The sequence below is a fragment of the Anoplopoma fimbria genome, chromosome 3, assembly GCF_027596085.1.
Source record: "Anoplopoma fimbria isolate UVic2021 breed Golden Eagle Sablefish chromosome 3, Afim_UVic_2022, whole genome shotgun sequence".
Taxonomy (NCBI): domain Eukaryota; kingdom Metazoa; phylum Chordata; class Actinopteri; order Perciformes; family Anoplopomatidae; genus Anoplopoma; species Anoplopoma fimbria.
The window spans coordinates 8,075,815-8,091,921 of NC_072451.1; the positions used below are offsets into that span (position 1 = coordinate 8,075,815).

At 40.4% G+C, this 16,107-nt stretch overlaps 2 protein-coding genes across 2 annotated transcripts; both read left to right on the plus strand.

The window, feature by feature from the left end:
* The first annotated feature begins 2,672 nt into the window (after window positions 1-2,672).
* Window positions 2,673-6,023, plus strand: tyw3 (tRNA-yW synthesizing protein 3 homolog (S. cerevisiae)). The gene is given in 7 exon segments (XM_054596316.1): window positions 2,673-3,081; window positions 3,248-3,328; window positions 3,422-3,520; window positions 3,704-3,775; window positions 3,955-4,088; window positions 4,210-4,324; window positions 4,327-6,023. Coding segments are annotated over 7 exon segments (834 nt in total). The 5' UTR covers window positions 2,673-2,913; the 3' UTR covers window positions 4,492-6,023.
* Window positions 6,024-9,457: 3,434 nt separating this feature from the next.
* Window positions 9,458-16,107, plus strand: LOC129088772 (phospholipid phosphatase-related protein type 5-like). The gene is made up of 6 exons (XM_054596003.1): window positions 9,458-9,661; window positions 10,551-10,683; window positions 12,518-12,768; window positions 12,915-13,091; window positions 15,675-15,809; window positions 16,078-16,107. The coding sequence occupies exons 1-6, from the start codon at window positions 9,458-9,460 to the stop codon at window positions 16,105-16,107; spliced, it is 930 nt and encodes a 309-aa protein (XP_054451978.1).

Consider the following 16,107-nt stretch of genomic DNA (forward strand, 5'->3'; position numbering starts at 1 on the left):
GTAGAAATTTTTGCAAATTTATTAAAAAAGAAAAACTGAAATATCACATGGTCATAAGTATTCAGACCCTTTGCTGTGACACTCATATTTAACTCACATGCTGTCCATTTCTTCTGATCCTCCTTGAGATGGTTCTACTCCTTCATTGGAGTCCAGCTGTGTTTAATTAAACTGATTGGACTTGATTAGGAAAGGCACACACCTGTCTATATAAGACCTTACAGCTCACAGTGCATGTCAGAACAAATGAGAATCATGAGGTCGAAGGAACTGCCCAAGGAGCTCAGAGACAGAATTGTGGCAAGGCACAGATCTGGCCAAGGTTACAAAAGAATTTCTGCAGCACTCAAGGTTCCTAAGAGCACAGTGGCCTCCATAATCCTTAAATGGAAGAAGTATGGGATGACCAGAACTCTTCCTAGACCTGGCCGTCCAGCCAAACTGAGCAATCGTGGGAGAAGAGCCTTGGTGAGAGAGGTAAAGAAGAACCCAAAGATCACTGTGGCTGAGCTCCAGAGATGCAGTAGGGAGATGGGAGAAAGTTCCACAAAGTCAACTATCACTGCAGCCCTCCACCAGTCGGGGCTTTATGGCAGAGTGGCCCGACGGAAGCCTCTCCTCAGTGCAAGACATATGAAAGCCCGCATAGAGTTTGCCAAAAAACACATGGAGGACTCCCAAACTATGAGAAATAAGATTCTCTGGTCTGATGAGACCAAGATTGAACTTTTGGCGTTAATTCTAAGCGGTATGTGTGGAGAAAACCAGGCACTGCTCATCACCTGCCCAATACAATCCCAACAGTGAAACATGGTGGTGGCAGCATCATGCTATGGGGGTGTTTTTCAGCTGCAGGGACAGGACGACTGGTTGCAATTGAAGGAAAGATGAATGCGGCCAAGTACAGAGATATCCTGGAAGAAAACCTCCTCCAGAGTGCTCAGGACCTCAGACTGGGCCGAAGGTTCACCTTCCAACAAGACAATGACCCGAAGCACACAGCTAAAATAACAAAGGAGTGGCTTCTGTGACCATTCTTGACTGGCCCAGCCAGAGCCCTGACCTAAACCCAATTGAGCATCTCTGGAGAGACCTGAAAATGGCTGTCCACCAACGTTCACCATCCAACCTGACAGAACTGGAGAGGATCTGCAAGGAAGAATGGCAGAGGATCCCCAAATCCAGGTGTGAGAAACTTGTTGCATCATTCCCAAGAAGACTCATGGCTGTACTAGCTCAAAAGGGTGCTTCTACTCAATACTGAGCAAAGGGTCTGAATACTTATGACCATGTGATATTTCAGTTTTTCTTTTTTAATAAATTTGCAAAAATTTCTACATTTCTGGTTTTTTTCTGTCAAGATGGGTTGCTGAGTGTACATTAATGCGAAAAAAAATGAACTTTTTCGATTTTAGCAAATGGCTGCAATGAAACAAAGGGTGAAAAATTTAAAGGGGTCTGAATACTTTCTGTACATAAGGAACACCACTGGGAAGCTACAGAATGAGATACAAACCTAAACAAATTGTAATAATGGACCAGCCTTTTAACACAGCTTTAATAATGCACAGAACAACTTACTAGGTTTTTATGGCTTTTTTTTAAATCACCTGTGAAGTCATTCTGCCCTCCACTTTGTCTAACTCCCTCCACTTTCCCAAGTACTATTGAGAGCTTGTGTTCAGTAAACGGCAAGCTGCTTTTCTCTCTCTCACTCATCCTCTGTCTCTTTCTCTGTTTTTCTTTTCTCTTTCGTTCTCTCTCTCGCACTCTGAATTGAATAAAATAAGCTTTATTTTTGAATTCTCTTTATTGGCACTTAGCTTCATTAAACATGTTGCCAAAGCAATTTACATATTATTACACATATTACATAATTAATACACGGATGTCACATGCAGGTTATACAGATACAGTCCAATACATTACAATACAGTACACTATACAATTGTATTCAAAGCGACAGAGACAGAGAGTAAGGAGAGAGAGAGAGGGAGGGAGATAATACTTTATTTTCTGGATCTAGTAGTGTTGTGTGTCCCTCAGGCTGTGGTAGGCAGATACGTATCAAATGTGTGTGGGGAAGTTGATTATTTACAGAAATGAATCATTGAAACAATTATAATTACTGCAAGAGCGGAAATTGTATTTTAAACTGAAGAAATATATAGATATTAGTTAATTTAATTTCACTTACTTTACTTATTTATTGAATTTGGGGGAGAATTCATAACTTTTATTGGATTTCATGTTTTTATTTGTCAATTCTTATGTACAGATTTCATTTTTATATTTCATTAAAAGGTATAAATCATAGCTTTCTGTCTATTGCATCATTTTGTAAAATGATTCAACAGAATACTTTACTTTATATTAATACCCAAATTCAACTGGATATCATTTCAATGATTTTAATAACTAAAAGAAAATGCGACAACACAACAAATAACAATTCATATAATTTCTAATCCAGCAAAAAGAATAAACAATTCTTAGATCATCATATATAGGAATGTTCCAGTATACCAATTGCTAAATCTCATACATTGTTGCCAGCAAATTCCTAAAGGGCCTTACTAGCAAGTGCTCACTGAAATTAAGAGAGAATGCAACACTTCTTCATCAAATACGACACAGAAACTGGTCCTCCGGTACAGCAGGTGGCACCTGTACACTGTGGGCCGATAGCTCGGCCGCCATTTCTGCTGAAGAAGAAGAAGAAGAAACAACACTGGGATAGCAGGACTAACAGCTAGCTAACGATCACAAAGTATAGCATGTAATGAATGCAGATTAAAGGTTGTTTTTTTTTTTTATCCGTTTCTGTCATAAAAGTCCCGAGCTGTTAAACACCTTGTCAGCTCACACCACCAATAAATAAATCAATCAATCAATAAATGACTAACGTTAGCTATGGAGAAAACATTCAGTCAGTGGAAGAGGCAGTGTCTGGACAAGCTGGACCTGAGTAAGAAGGGCAGCGTGGATGAGGACATTGCACATGTAGTGTCTCTGCTCAACAGCTGTGAGCAGTACTTCACCACCAGCTCCTGCTCCGGCAGAGTCGTCCTCATCGACGGGGTGAGGGAGGCTATCACCTGCTACTTCCGGGACTTGTTTGGGACTGAATTTGTTAAGAGGCACAACGGCATTCGTCACTATGTCATTGTCTATTACCACAGCACTCTGTCTAAGTCTGTCTCTGTATATCCCTCCTGAGTCCCCTGTCTCTCGTCCTCCCTCCTAGGCTCCAGAGAGCAGTGATATTCACAAACAGAACTGTGTTTGGCTGTTTGTCTCACACCAGAAATGCAAATCTGATGACTTGGTGAGTCGTGATGGACTCCTGCACTCCTGATATTTCATCTAATATTGTGGATTTGAAATAGACAAAGAGCACATTGTGTTTTTTATTCCTCAGATGTCCAGTCTGGCCGGCTCCAGTGGAGATGCAGTGTTTAAGTTTGAGCCCTTTGTGCTCCATGTCCAGTGTCGGCGGCTGGATGATGCTCAGCTGATGGTGAGGATGACAGTCTGTGTGTCTGCCTGTATTGTTGAAACGGCCAAAGTGTTGATTTACATGCAGAGTGGCTCTACGCAGTACAGTATGAACATGGACTTGAGAGGGAGGGTGCAACGTAAATGTCTTTTTAATTAAATAAACTGACCAATCTGTCATTATAATATGTTGTCTCTCTTCTAGCACTCAGTGGCCATCAACTCAGGCTTCAGGAACTCTGGTCTCACTGTCAGCAAGACAGGAAAAATCATCACGGTAGGCTCTGTGACATCAATGACATCTCCAGGATTCCAACACTCTATCAGTACCAATAGATTTCAATTAATATTAATTTGAGCTTCGGACAGTCCATGCAGTAGAAACCCCCCTTGCTTTGCTGCATGTGTTGCTTGCATAAACGGTGTAAAATTAGTGAATGTATTTTGTCCCTCTAGGCTGTCCGTAGCACCCACGGCCTAGAGGTTCCTCTCAGCCACAAAGGAAAGCTCCTGGTTGAACATGAGTACATCCATTTCCTAACTCAGATAGCTAATCAGAAGATGGAGGAGAACCTTAGACGGATCCATAGGTCAGTCTGCTATTGGCTCTTTCCTACTCACTGATTAGTTCTCACTAATTCTATTCATCAGCATTCTAACATGCTGCAGGTAGCTCTGATTAATTAATTAATTTATATTGGTCATTTCCAGGTTCTACCAGAATCTCCAGTCAGCCCTGACTACGGAGAAACTACCAAAACTACAAATCCCAAATCCTCCCATCTCACAGGAACCACAAGACACACGACTGGAGACAGAAAGGGGGAAGAGGAGGAGGAGGAGGAGGAAGAAGAAGAACAGGAGGAGAAGAAGAAAACAAGTGTGTATAAACGGAGGCGGAAGAGAGAACAACACCATCAGGCTGACTGTTGCCATGGTGACAGGTCCAGCCTCGTGCTAGAGCTGGAGGACTGTCTGGATCTGTTCACATGAAGCAGTGGCTGAGCGAACATGCTGACACATTCCTGGTATGACTGACTGGATTACAGTGCAGATTAGAGTAACCCACAATGCACCGCTAACCTGCTCTGGAGCAGGTTTAAGTCAGTAGATCAGAGTAATGGATCTCTCATTTCTACACAGTCACAACATGGACAGAAGGACTGAAACATACTGATACTCATAAGACTAATGGGTATGCTGTTGTTTGTCTATCTCTGTTAGAATGACAGGGTGCATACATTCGACTGTACCAGCACAAAGGCTTATTATAGACCAAATGACTGTATCATGTTTGAACTCAGAGAACTATGAGAGAAACGCTGTGTGAGAAAAACAGTCAATTTGGAACCGAGAAGAGCTTAAAAAGGTATTTTTAATTTAAAACCCGCAGTAGAGAGATGCACAATTCTAAACATGATTATGTTCCCTCGTGTGAGAAATGTAATCTTAGTGGAGATCACTCCAACATTAATGCATCCTCAGGTTTAACCTGTTGGGATTTAGTCAGCTACAGTCTGGGTGCTTGATGAGAGGTCATGACAGAACAAAGGAATACAAGACTAGAATTAGATTAACCAGACTTTAGCCATAAAGTCTACTTTTCTGATGATCAGTTCTTGTTAGCACTGTTATAGTTCATTAAAGTCTATTTTTTTTGCACTGAGGTCATACTTAGTCATGGCACTGTACTAGACTTCCTTGTATACAGAGGTGTTTCTAATATTCTGTCCATGTCGTGTATTGAAACTCCTCACTGTGATGTAATCCAACACCACCTTCAACTATTACCTCTGTACTAAACATGTCATTGAATGAACACATCTCGGGCAATGTCAACCAGAACTGATGAGCTCTGTAAAGATGGATATTACAGCAGGGCTGTCGAATTGGACTGCATTTAACTCACAGGTGTACCAAATAAAGTGGCCACTGATTGTTTTTCAGTTCAGTTGAAAGAGATTGAAGTCAGTGATTATGTTGCAACTGATTCACATGTAATTCATGTAATATCAACATTAATCATCCTTGTTTCATGAATGCAGAAAAAGATCAATCTGATGTTGTCAACAACACATAGGGATGGGGACACCTGATGGAGTTCTTTTTTACCTGTTACCTGGGTTACAGTCACTTTATACTGGGACTAGTATAGTCCCAACACCACTGAGCTTTTTCTTTTGTAAATGTCCCTGCTGCGGGACTAATAAAGGATTATCTTATCTTATCTTATGTAGATAGAAAAACAGCCTCTGAACACAGTTCTGTGTTGAAGCTCACACTCATAGTTTCTTTTTAGACATACATCCCAGCTGTGCGATCAAAGACAATACTTACCGTAGTCCTGTCAGATGTGTATCTACGCCTTGATTGAGAGCTAATGATGTCTTAAGATGCTGCTGAGTTGAGGCTGTTTATTGACACTGTTTCAGTTCTACCACTGGAGGGCAGCATTGTTTGTATTAGATCTCTTAGAACGACAATGTTTCTCAGTGTATTTCTTTTGAATTAAGTGACATTCACTGGGACCGAAATATGCCATTGCATGAATATGATGAATAAATAGGAATTTTTATCAATCTTGTGTCCATTTTTAATAATTATTTTCCAGAAGTAATGTCATGGACAGATGAAACAGTTTGGTGCCCCATGGCAAACACCCATCTCCCAACAATAATGCATTCTATGCACATTGTTGCGCTCAGTTCCCATCAAGCACTTTTCATAACAGCTTCATTTTTTTTATTGTGTAGAAAAGTGAGTACAATACAAGTGCAGACAAGTACTATAACAAGTTTAATAACGGAGGTCAAACAAAATGTATATGGACGGATGCATGTGGTGTGTGTGTGTGTGTGTGTGTGTGTGTGTGTGCGTGTGCGTGTGCTAGTGTCTAATGTGTGATCCAGTTGATGGGGGACTAAAGGGTGTTAAATGAGGCTAGGCGGTAATATAACTTGTATATATGCCAGGGACCACCAGTACCTCTTCTCCTTTAGTATAACATGTGTAACACATTTCACATTTGCAATTAAGAATTATCTCCCCACACTGATATTTCTCTCAGCTCTCTTGAGTCTCTTATAGCTGTTTGGGTTTTTTGTTTCAACTCCATTAACATCAAACTGGTTTCCAGCAGCAGCAGGCAGCAGAGACAGATAAAGTTATAGACATTTCGATCGGGAGTTGGAGGAGAACAAAAACAGAGCTAAAGAGAGAGAATATAGGATTTGCATTTATCAGGTGAAGACGTGTTCTTTTCTCGCGCGGTTTTCATCAATGCAGTCTGGTGGCTTTGAAGAGAGAGATATAATGGCTTCAGTTTCCAGTAGGAGAGGGCTGTATGAGCCCCCAGACTCCTTTAACAAAAGCAGTAATTTAACCTCCCAGAACACAGGAGAAGCTGGTCACCGCTGCATCGATCGGTTGGGTGGTTTGTTTTATTGCGTCCACAGCAGTACATTGCTTAGCTTCTGTGCCTGTGTCCTTCTGTCTGCTTCTCCAAACTGTGAGCTTGCTGCCCTCTATCTAAGTTACTGTATTTCATACACTGACTATAAGGATGTGTATATACTGTATATGAAGAATCATCATGCAGAAACTTTCAGCAGGTCACGTGGGAAAACTATTTTAGACACTCTTCCCTAATTAGCATTTTGATGCTTAAATTTTTTTATTTAGACCAAAATGTGAATCTTCAGAATACAGTGGGTACGGAAAGTATTCAGACCCCTTTAAATCTTTCACTCTTTGTTTCATTGCAGCCATTTGCTAAAATCGAAAAAGTTCATTTTTTTTTCGCATTAATGTACACTCAGCAACCCATCTTGACAGAAAAAAACAGAAATGTAGAAATTTTTGCAAATTTATTAAAAAAGAAAAACTGAAATATCACATGGTCATAAGTATTCAGACCCTTTGCTGTGACACTCATATTTAACTCACATGCTGTCCATTTCTTCTGATCCTCCTTGAGATGGTTCTACTCCTTCATTGGAGTCCAGCTGTGTTTAATTAAACTGATTGGACTTGATTAGGAAAGGCACACACCTGTCTATATAAGACCTTACAGCTCACAGTGCATGTCAGAACAAATGAGAATCATGAGGTCGAAGGAACTGCCCAAGGAGCTCAGAGACAGAATTGTGGCAAGGCACAGATCTGGCCAAGGTTACAAAAGAATTTCTGCAGCACTCAAGGTTCCTAAGAGCACAGTGGCCTCCATAATCCTTAAATGGAAGAAGTATGGGATGACCAGAACTCTTCCTAGACCTGGCCGTCCAGCCAAACTGAGCAATCGTGGGAGAAGAGCCTTGGTGAGAGAGGTAAAGAAGAACCCAAAGATCACTGTGGCTGAGCTCCAGAGATGCAGTAGGGAGATGGGAGAAAGTTCCACAAAGTCAACTATCACTGCAGCCCTCCACCAGTCGGGGCTTTATGGCAGAGTGGCCCGACGGAAGCCTCTCCTCAGTGCAAGACATATGAAAGCCTGCATAGAGTTTGCCAAAAAACACATGGAGGACTCCCAAACTATGAGAAATAAGATTCTCTGGTCTGATGAGACCAAGATTGAACTTTTTGGCGTTAATTCTAAGGTGGTATGTGTGGAGAAAACCAGGCACTGCTCATCACCTGCCCAATACAATCCCAACAGTGAAACATGGTGGTGGCAGCATCATGCTATGGGGGTGTTTTTCAGCTGCAGGGACAGGACGACTGGTTGCAATTGAAGGAAAGATGAATGCGGCCAAGTACAGAGATATCCTGGAAGAAAACCTCCTCCAGAGTGCTCAGGACCTCAGACTGGGCCGAAGGTTCACCTTCCAACAAGACAATGACCCGAAGCACACAGCTAAAATAACAAAGGAGTGGCTTCGGAACAAGTCTGTGACCATTCTTGACTGGCCCAGCCAGAGCCCTGACCTAAACCCAATTGAGCATCTCTGGAGAGACCTGAAAATGGCTGTCCACCAACGTTCACCATCCAACCTGACAGAACTGGAGAGGATCTGCAAGGAAGAATGGCAGAGGATCCCCAAATCCAGGTGTGAGAAACTTGTTGCATCATTCCCAAGAAGACTCATGGCTGTACTAGCTCAAAAGGGTGCTTCTACTCAATACTGAGCAAAGGGTCTGAATACTTATGACCATGTGATATTTCAGTTTTTCTTTTTTAATAAATTTGCAAAAAATTTCTACATTTCTGTTTTTTTTCTGTCAAGATAGGTTGCTCAGTGTACATTAATGCGAAAAAAAATGAATTTTTTTTTAGCAAATGGCTGCAATGAAACAAAGGGTGAAAAATTTAAAGGGGTCTGAATACTTTCTGTACACAAGGAACACCACTGGGAAGCTACAGAATGAGATACAAACCTAAACAAATTGTAATAATGGACCAGCCTTTTAACACAGCTTTAATAATGCACAGAACAACTTACTAGGTTTTTATGGCTTTTTTTTAAAATCACCTGTGAAGTCATTCTGCCCTCCACTTTGTCTAACCCCCTCCACTTTCCCAAGTACTATTGAGATCTTGTGTTCAGTAAACGGCAAGCTGCTCTTTAGAGATTGTTCAGTGAAATAGAATGACATCCCTGGTTCACTGCCGTCACATGATTCAGGGAACTCACAGGAGCGGAAGGACAAGGTTTCCCTCTCACTCACAGAAAAGGAAAAGGGGAACAACTTTCTGTCTCTGAGGGGCAAATCCTCATCATCTTCAGTAGAGTCAGCAACATCTGTTTGATATTTGCACTGGAGCATCCTTCAAGATTTGTTCGGCTGGATTATACAACAAAAATTGCTACAAAATGGGATTATAAACATTATGATGAGTGATATTTAGCAGGAATGAGCAAGACTGGAATATAATCCGACACAAACAGGAAATTGGCAAATTTGGAAGTTATAAATTGGGTTCTTCATCCATATCCAGGACCTTTTGAAGACTGAGTCTACCATGCTGTACTTCCAGGTGGTGATTCTAGCAGCTACAGTGATGCTGGTTTACTACTGTGAGTTCACGGACACTTTCAGTCCGGCTCAGCAGGGCTTCATCTGCAGGGACCCAACTTTAACTAAACCTGATCCTGGACCTGAACAGGACAGCAGGGTACAGCCAGTAATGCTGTACTCTGTGGTGGGTGGACTGCCTGTTGTACTGGTAAGTCGAGATTTAAACACAATCGACTGAAGGTTTGATTGTTTTTTGCTGTGATGAAGATAAGGATGCTCCTGTTAAGGGACGAAAATGGATGTAATTCTACATTAACATTACTTCTATGTTTTTATATTTCACATTCCTGCCTGTTCTCTTCATTAAATACGAATTGAAATACACTACTACTAATTTTCCTGATGTGTCTGTTGCACTCTGTGCTTCATTAAGGGATTAAATTATGTGTAAAGTGAAAGGGGTCCCCTTCAGCGAATTGTCTCCAGCTTCACAGTTCCCCTCAGCTCTACGGAGCCATTTAGCACCTCTCAGGTCATTGTTTCAGTCTCAAAGGCTGCCGCTTTACTGTTAGTTAACTTAAACAACACAACAACTAACATCATAATATGTAAATGTTATGTTACATATTGTGCTGCCCACAAGCTGCCAAAAAAAATAATTTGCTGCTTTTAGAACACTACAGATAGTTACATGATCAAAATTAAATTAATGAAATTACCATATTATTATCGATTATAATTATTAATCTTATTATATATAATGATATTTCACGCTGTGTCTCTTGGTAGACATGTGTCCCTATGTGTCTGCTTTGAATGTACATCTGAAATGACCACATACATCACTGTGAGTTCACTCCACATCTGAATAACAAACACTGTAGATTTCCTGTGCGCAGGTGGTGGTTTTCAAAGTAAGGATTCTATTTCTGTTATGGTATGGATGTGGTTTCAGAGGACATTTGACTACGGTGAGATATAATGGAAGGCAAATTGAAAATGAGGGGGTATGAAAATGAGCTTGTGTGACATCATCAACAATTCAACAATCTAAGTATTTTGATCCCAAAGTAATCTTTGTTCTTTCTGTTTCTCAGATTTCCGGTGTAGAGCTTGTTATCTTCCTCCTTCACTACAACTCAAACAACCTATACGACCAAGAGAAGGCTGTTGTCATGGGTGACTGTTGCTACGTGAACCCTATGGTGCGCCGGACATTCCGTTTCCTTGGTAATGAAATAACAAATATGCTGCTAAAATAACTTAAAACTATACGGACACAATTTTGTATCTTTTGTGGTTTAAAGGTGCAATGTGTCAGATCTGGACAGAATTTTAGTTTGATTATAAAATGACCATTATCAACTGCATGTGAAGAGGTTATAGTGTTGACGTTATGTCAACAATGTATATATATTGTGTTGCAGAGATATCTGCTGAAATGAGCATGCTAACCAGATAGCCCGGACTCGTCCTGACTTGTAATACCACTTGTACTTTGAGCTGATAGTGAGTTTACCGGAGCTGGGATTTGTGCTGCTGCTACAGCTGCTAACTGAAAGTCTATTTCCGGAGCAACCTGCTCTCTTCCTGTCAAAATTATCTAGTTTCATTGAAGCAGGACGGAGAAAACTATTGGCCGACGCCCAGTAGTAGAGGTGAAATGCGGCCCCCTATTTATTTGGAGCATGTAGTCCCACTCCCATCTAACACGTTGTAGTTTTAATACAACATGATTCATTCTGAGAATCATTTTAAATCATCAGTCAGTGTTATTCAGTGTTGATTGTAATCATCCTCCTCTGGTTTGGCCAGTTTTCCCTAATGTTGTAGGCAGTTATAACACATTCTGACAAGGTACATTATTAATTATTATAAAAGACCATTTTATGAGATGCTTTGTTATTATAACTACATACCTTCTTGTTATAACATGATGTAATAAAAGAGCAGTTATAAGAATGAGGTGCATAGCCTGTTACAATTACCTTATTTGTAATTATACATATGTAAATGAGATTTGATTCATACGACACACCTTGCTTGTCCTGCTAACAAGACAAAATGTCTACTGTAAAAAAAGGGGTAAAAAAAGAGTAAAACTCCCTCGTTAACAAACACTCAATAATTAACAAATAAATTGAGATTTCAGACACTACTACATTTTTGTCATGTTGTATCATCACGTTGAGTTGAAGTGTACTACTGTAATTTTTTGCATTTGCAATGTGGGATTGTTAGCAGTAAAAGTCCCCATGCTACGTTTCACTGAAGGAGTATTTGGAGGAATATTGCGCACAGATTTCAAAAAATAAGAATTTGGTTGTTTAAATAAAATGGCAGATGTGCTTTTATAAGCTGATCTTAAATTTTTCTTACAAGTTTCTTTTCTTGTTATAATGACCAGTTTGATGCCATGAGGGCACCTCTGGGCTGCCGTACTAAACGAGCATGATTATGGTAAACATAACCGTAGCCTCTGTTTTCATACATACACATCTGTGTGTATGAAAAGTGTCATGCTAACACTGTAGCATGCACTAAATTAAGTTAATAATAGTAACAACGTTTGAAATGCTGAACCTTTACTTGTAATTTATGTTTTGATAACAGTATTGCTATTTTAACTTAACAAAACAGTGTGTAGGATTTAGGAGGATTTATTGGCAGAATGTGAAAATAATATTCATTACTACACTTACATTGGTGTATAATCACCTGAAACTAAGACTAACTCCATAATGCACCACAATGCTTTTATGGTAGCCCAGAAAGGACAAACCTAACAATGGCTCAAGGGAGCCTTTTACCTTTTTATGTTACCTGAATGTCAATGTTATTCTCCGCCATGCTTGGAAAGGGAGGAGTGGGCGGAGGAAGGTTAGGTTGAATGCAATCTCAAACCCACCACTAGATGCCACTAAATCCTCCAAACTGCTCCTTTCAGTAAAGGATCTAAATGCTTCCTCCTTCACCCCTGTATTGATGTGAATGATTTATTACAACTAAAGCGATTTCTATACAAATGTAAATCCACTTCTCATATGTGTATGTTTTTCCGTAGGTGTGTATTTCTTCGGTCTGTTCGGAGCAGACATCTTTGTCAATGCAGGTCAGCTGGTCACAGGATGTCTGGCCCCTCACTTCCTGTCTGTTTGCCAGCCCAATTACACTGCCCTCGGCTGCCTGGACACACCACTCTTTGTCAGCCAATCAGACGCTTGCACTGGTGACCCTGATGACATCATGAGAGCCAGGAAGACCTTCCCATCCAAAGAGGCTGCTCTGAGTCTGTATACAGCTGTTTACCTGGCAGTGAGTGTCTCTGTTTAATGTAACAGGTGCTGGAAATGTCCATCAAGCAGTTTATCTTCACCACTGCTAAAGGGAGAATAAGCATGAACCTACCATACAGCTGGTTCTGAATAGTGTCACAGAAATAAAATGACTGTCCTCTCCAGATGTATGTCATGTCCTGTATCGGTTCCAGAGGAGGTCGTCTGACTGGCCCTATCCTCAGCCTCTCATTGGTCAGTCTGGCTGTGCTAACAGGCATCAACAGAGTGGCCGAGTACCGAAACCACTGGAGTGATGTCTTTGCTGGACAAGCCATCGGGGGAGCTATCGCTGTCTTTCTGGTCAGTTATTATACATCTATACGTCACTTATGATCCATTTTAGATGACACTGAAACTTTTCACAGCTTCATTGTGCGTATTATTAATGGATATTTAGGCCATTGAAATTCACCTTCTTGATCAATCTTACTGTTGATTTATTTGTTTGTTTTGTCTTTTTCCACTGAGGCCACACTTCAGTGTTCTAGATTTCTCTGTAATGAGACAACCCAATGGCCAGGAAAAATGACTGGCATTGCAAGTTTTTGCAAACGACGGAAATGTTGAAAGACGCCATTTAGCATTTGATCAGAGCAAGTGACACAGTGCAACAAGAGACGTGCAGAGCAGGTGACGCAGTTTATCAAGCAACCAGTTAAAAGTTACATGGTTTAAAAATAAGCGATCAAAGAGCAGTTGGGAGATGTGGTAGATCGGACAAACAAACACAGGACTTTTACCCGGGAGAACACTGTTTGTGTTCCGCATTGAACCAAGAGTAAACATTGACTAAGTAAGAGGTCTAAAACAGAAGTCTACTTAACCAGAGTAATTGGAAAAAAGCTTTGGACGATTTATGCACCTAATCCTGAACATTTTTAGTTCCCATTAAGTGTTATTTAGTTGAACAGTTCTCATATACTGCTAGTCCTGATAGCTACAAAAAAATACTCTATAATTCATATATAAACTACATAATCAATTCATACGTAACCCAGGTAATCGTGAGCCAGGACAGTGATGTAGTATAAAGAATGATAGGCTGATGGGTCTAAAAGTTCAATTCAATTTATTTGGTATAGCCCAAAATCACAAATTAGCCTCAGAGGGCTTTACAATCAGGTCCCAGAACCCTCACTCCACAGGAAAAACTCCCCTAAAAAACCCCTTTAACAGGGAGAAAAAAGGAAGAAACCTATGGGAGAGCAACAGAGAAGGGATCCTTCTCCCAGGATGGACAGAATGCAATAGATGTCATGTGTACAGAATGAACAACATAACAGAGTTACAACACATTCAATGTATATGAAAAATTATTCATATAATCAGAGTAGTAAGCAGAGTAACGAAGGAAAAAATTAAGACTACTTATAATAACAGCAGCAATGACTATAGTAGAATTGAAATAATGATATAGGGAATAGTAATAGTAATGTGATTAATAATAATAATAATAATAATAATAATAATAAAAGTAGCCGTGGGTGTCAGCCGGGTCACAGCAGGAGGCACGACCAAGGTCCAGGTACCACATCGGTTCATGGAAACCTGCGAGGCGAGAAAGCACAAAGACTCCAGGGTAGAAGCAAAGCCAATAAGTGTAATAGTACAGGGAATAATAATAGTAATGTGACTAATGATAATAGTGGTAGTGGGTGTCAGCAGGGCCACAGGAGGAGGCACAACCACAATCCAGATATAACCCAGATTAATGGAAGCCTGCGAGGCGAGAAAGCAAAAGGACTCCGGGGAAGAAGCAAAGTCCGTAATGTGCATAAATAGGACATGAATACATAAAGATGGAGGGAGAGAAGAGGAGAGAGGAGCTCAGTGTAACCTAGGTAGTCCCCCAGCTGTCTAGGCATATAGCAGCAATTCTAGGGGCTGGACCAAGGCGAACCTGAACCAGCCCTAACTATAAGCGCTATCAAAAAGGAAAGTCTTAAGCCTACTCTTAAAAGTGGTGAGTGTGTCTGCCCCCCCAGACTGAAACCTGGTTCCACAGAAGAGGAGCCTGATAACTGAAGGCTCTGGCTCCCATCCTACTTTTATATACTCTAGGAAGCACAAGTAACCCTGCATTGAGGGAATAGTAAGTAAGATTAGCCCTGGACAGCAAAGACAACACACACTCACATCAGAATTTATCCACAGTCTTACTCCCATTAAAATCAATGATCAGTCAAATAAATCCAAAGTCATCAACACCAAGACTTTCTGTAACCCTTGCATTTGCCAACAGACAGACAGTAAACAACGGCAGATTGTCCTGTTCCTCTGATCCTGTAACTTCTTTTTACTCTTATTACAATATTGATGTTGAAATTACTTTCCCTGTGTTACATTTAAAGTAGTTTTTCAAACTAACCAAAGAATCCCAGAGCCTCCTTTCAGAGAGTCAGACCACTGCTCTGCACACCATTATGTTACTTAGCAAAGATATTTAGGCTCTTTCCTTCTTAGAGGACAGATCTAATGGACTAAATTGCTGCAGGACACACAAACACACTGCACACAAGTTGTTGTTGCTTGAATGAACTTGAAATCCTCTTTTGTGTAACAAGTCATGCACAACAGTGTTGTGGGGACAAAAAGCTGGGTCACAGAAACAATATATAACAAATGAGGGAGCTATGTCTCAATAGCTCAAAACATATAAGCCCCTTATTTAATTATTCGTGTTAGGCCTACGCCTTTTGTCGTATGACTTTGTTGTGCTAAGATAAGATAATCCTTTATTAGTTCCACAGCGAGGAAATTTGCAACATGTTTTCCTTGTCATATACAATTTTTATTTGGGTCGTGCAAATATTAGATTTGTCTGAAAAGAATAATTTGAAATGATTAAAATGACCATATGCCTCTTGTTCTTTCTGTTTCTAGGTGGTGTTTGTGGTTCAGTATTTTAAAAAGAGACCTGTGATTTCCCAGAGTCCTTCAGATGCAGGCACAGCTGACACTGATGAACCCCAAACGAATCACGTAATGGAAACCAGTGACCAATACATCGTTACACAGGTAGCTAATGCACTACACTTTGACACATGTACAGTATGTTTTTGTTTTAAGTGCACAATGTACCATTCTGTATATAAAAAAAAAGATACATCCATATTTGCTTTTCTGACATGACTTAAATTTGTGTCACTCAGTGTCTTGACAATTGGACACTAAAATAGTTTTCAGGACAACTCAAATACAGAAGATCTCAATATTCTGTGACAATGTACAAATTCTATTTTGAGATCATTTTTAATTTAAATGTTTTTCTTTTCTGCTCCTATAGAACCCAGGACCCTGCACAGAAGTCACATGA

What these genes read in the sequence shown, in the direction of transcription:
- LOC129088772 (XM_054596003.1), top strand. Translation starts at nt 9,458, where the DNA reads ATGCTGTACTTCCAGGTGGTGATTCTAGCAGCTACAGTGATGCTGGTT. An exon ending in CCGGACATTCCGTTTCCTTG is followed by an intron (nt 10,684 to 12,517) that starts GTAATGAAATAA and finishes GTTTTTCCGTAG; the next exon opens with GTGTGTATTTCTTCGGTCTG. An exon ending in GAGCTATCGCTGTCTTTCTG is followed by an intron (nt 13,092 to 15,674) that starts GTCAGTTATTAT and finishes TTCTGTTTCTAG; the next exon opens with GTGGTGTTTGTGGTTCAGTA.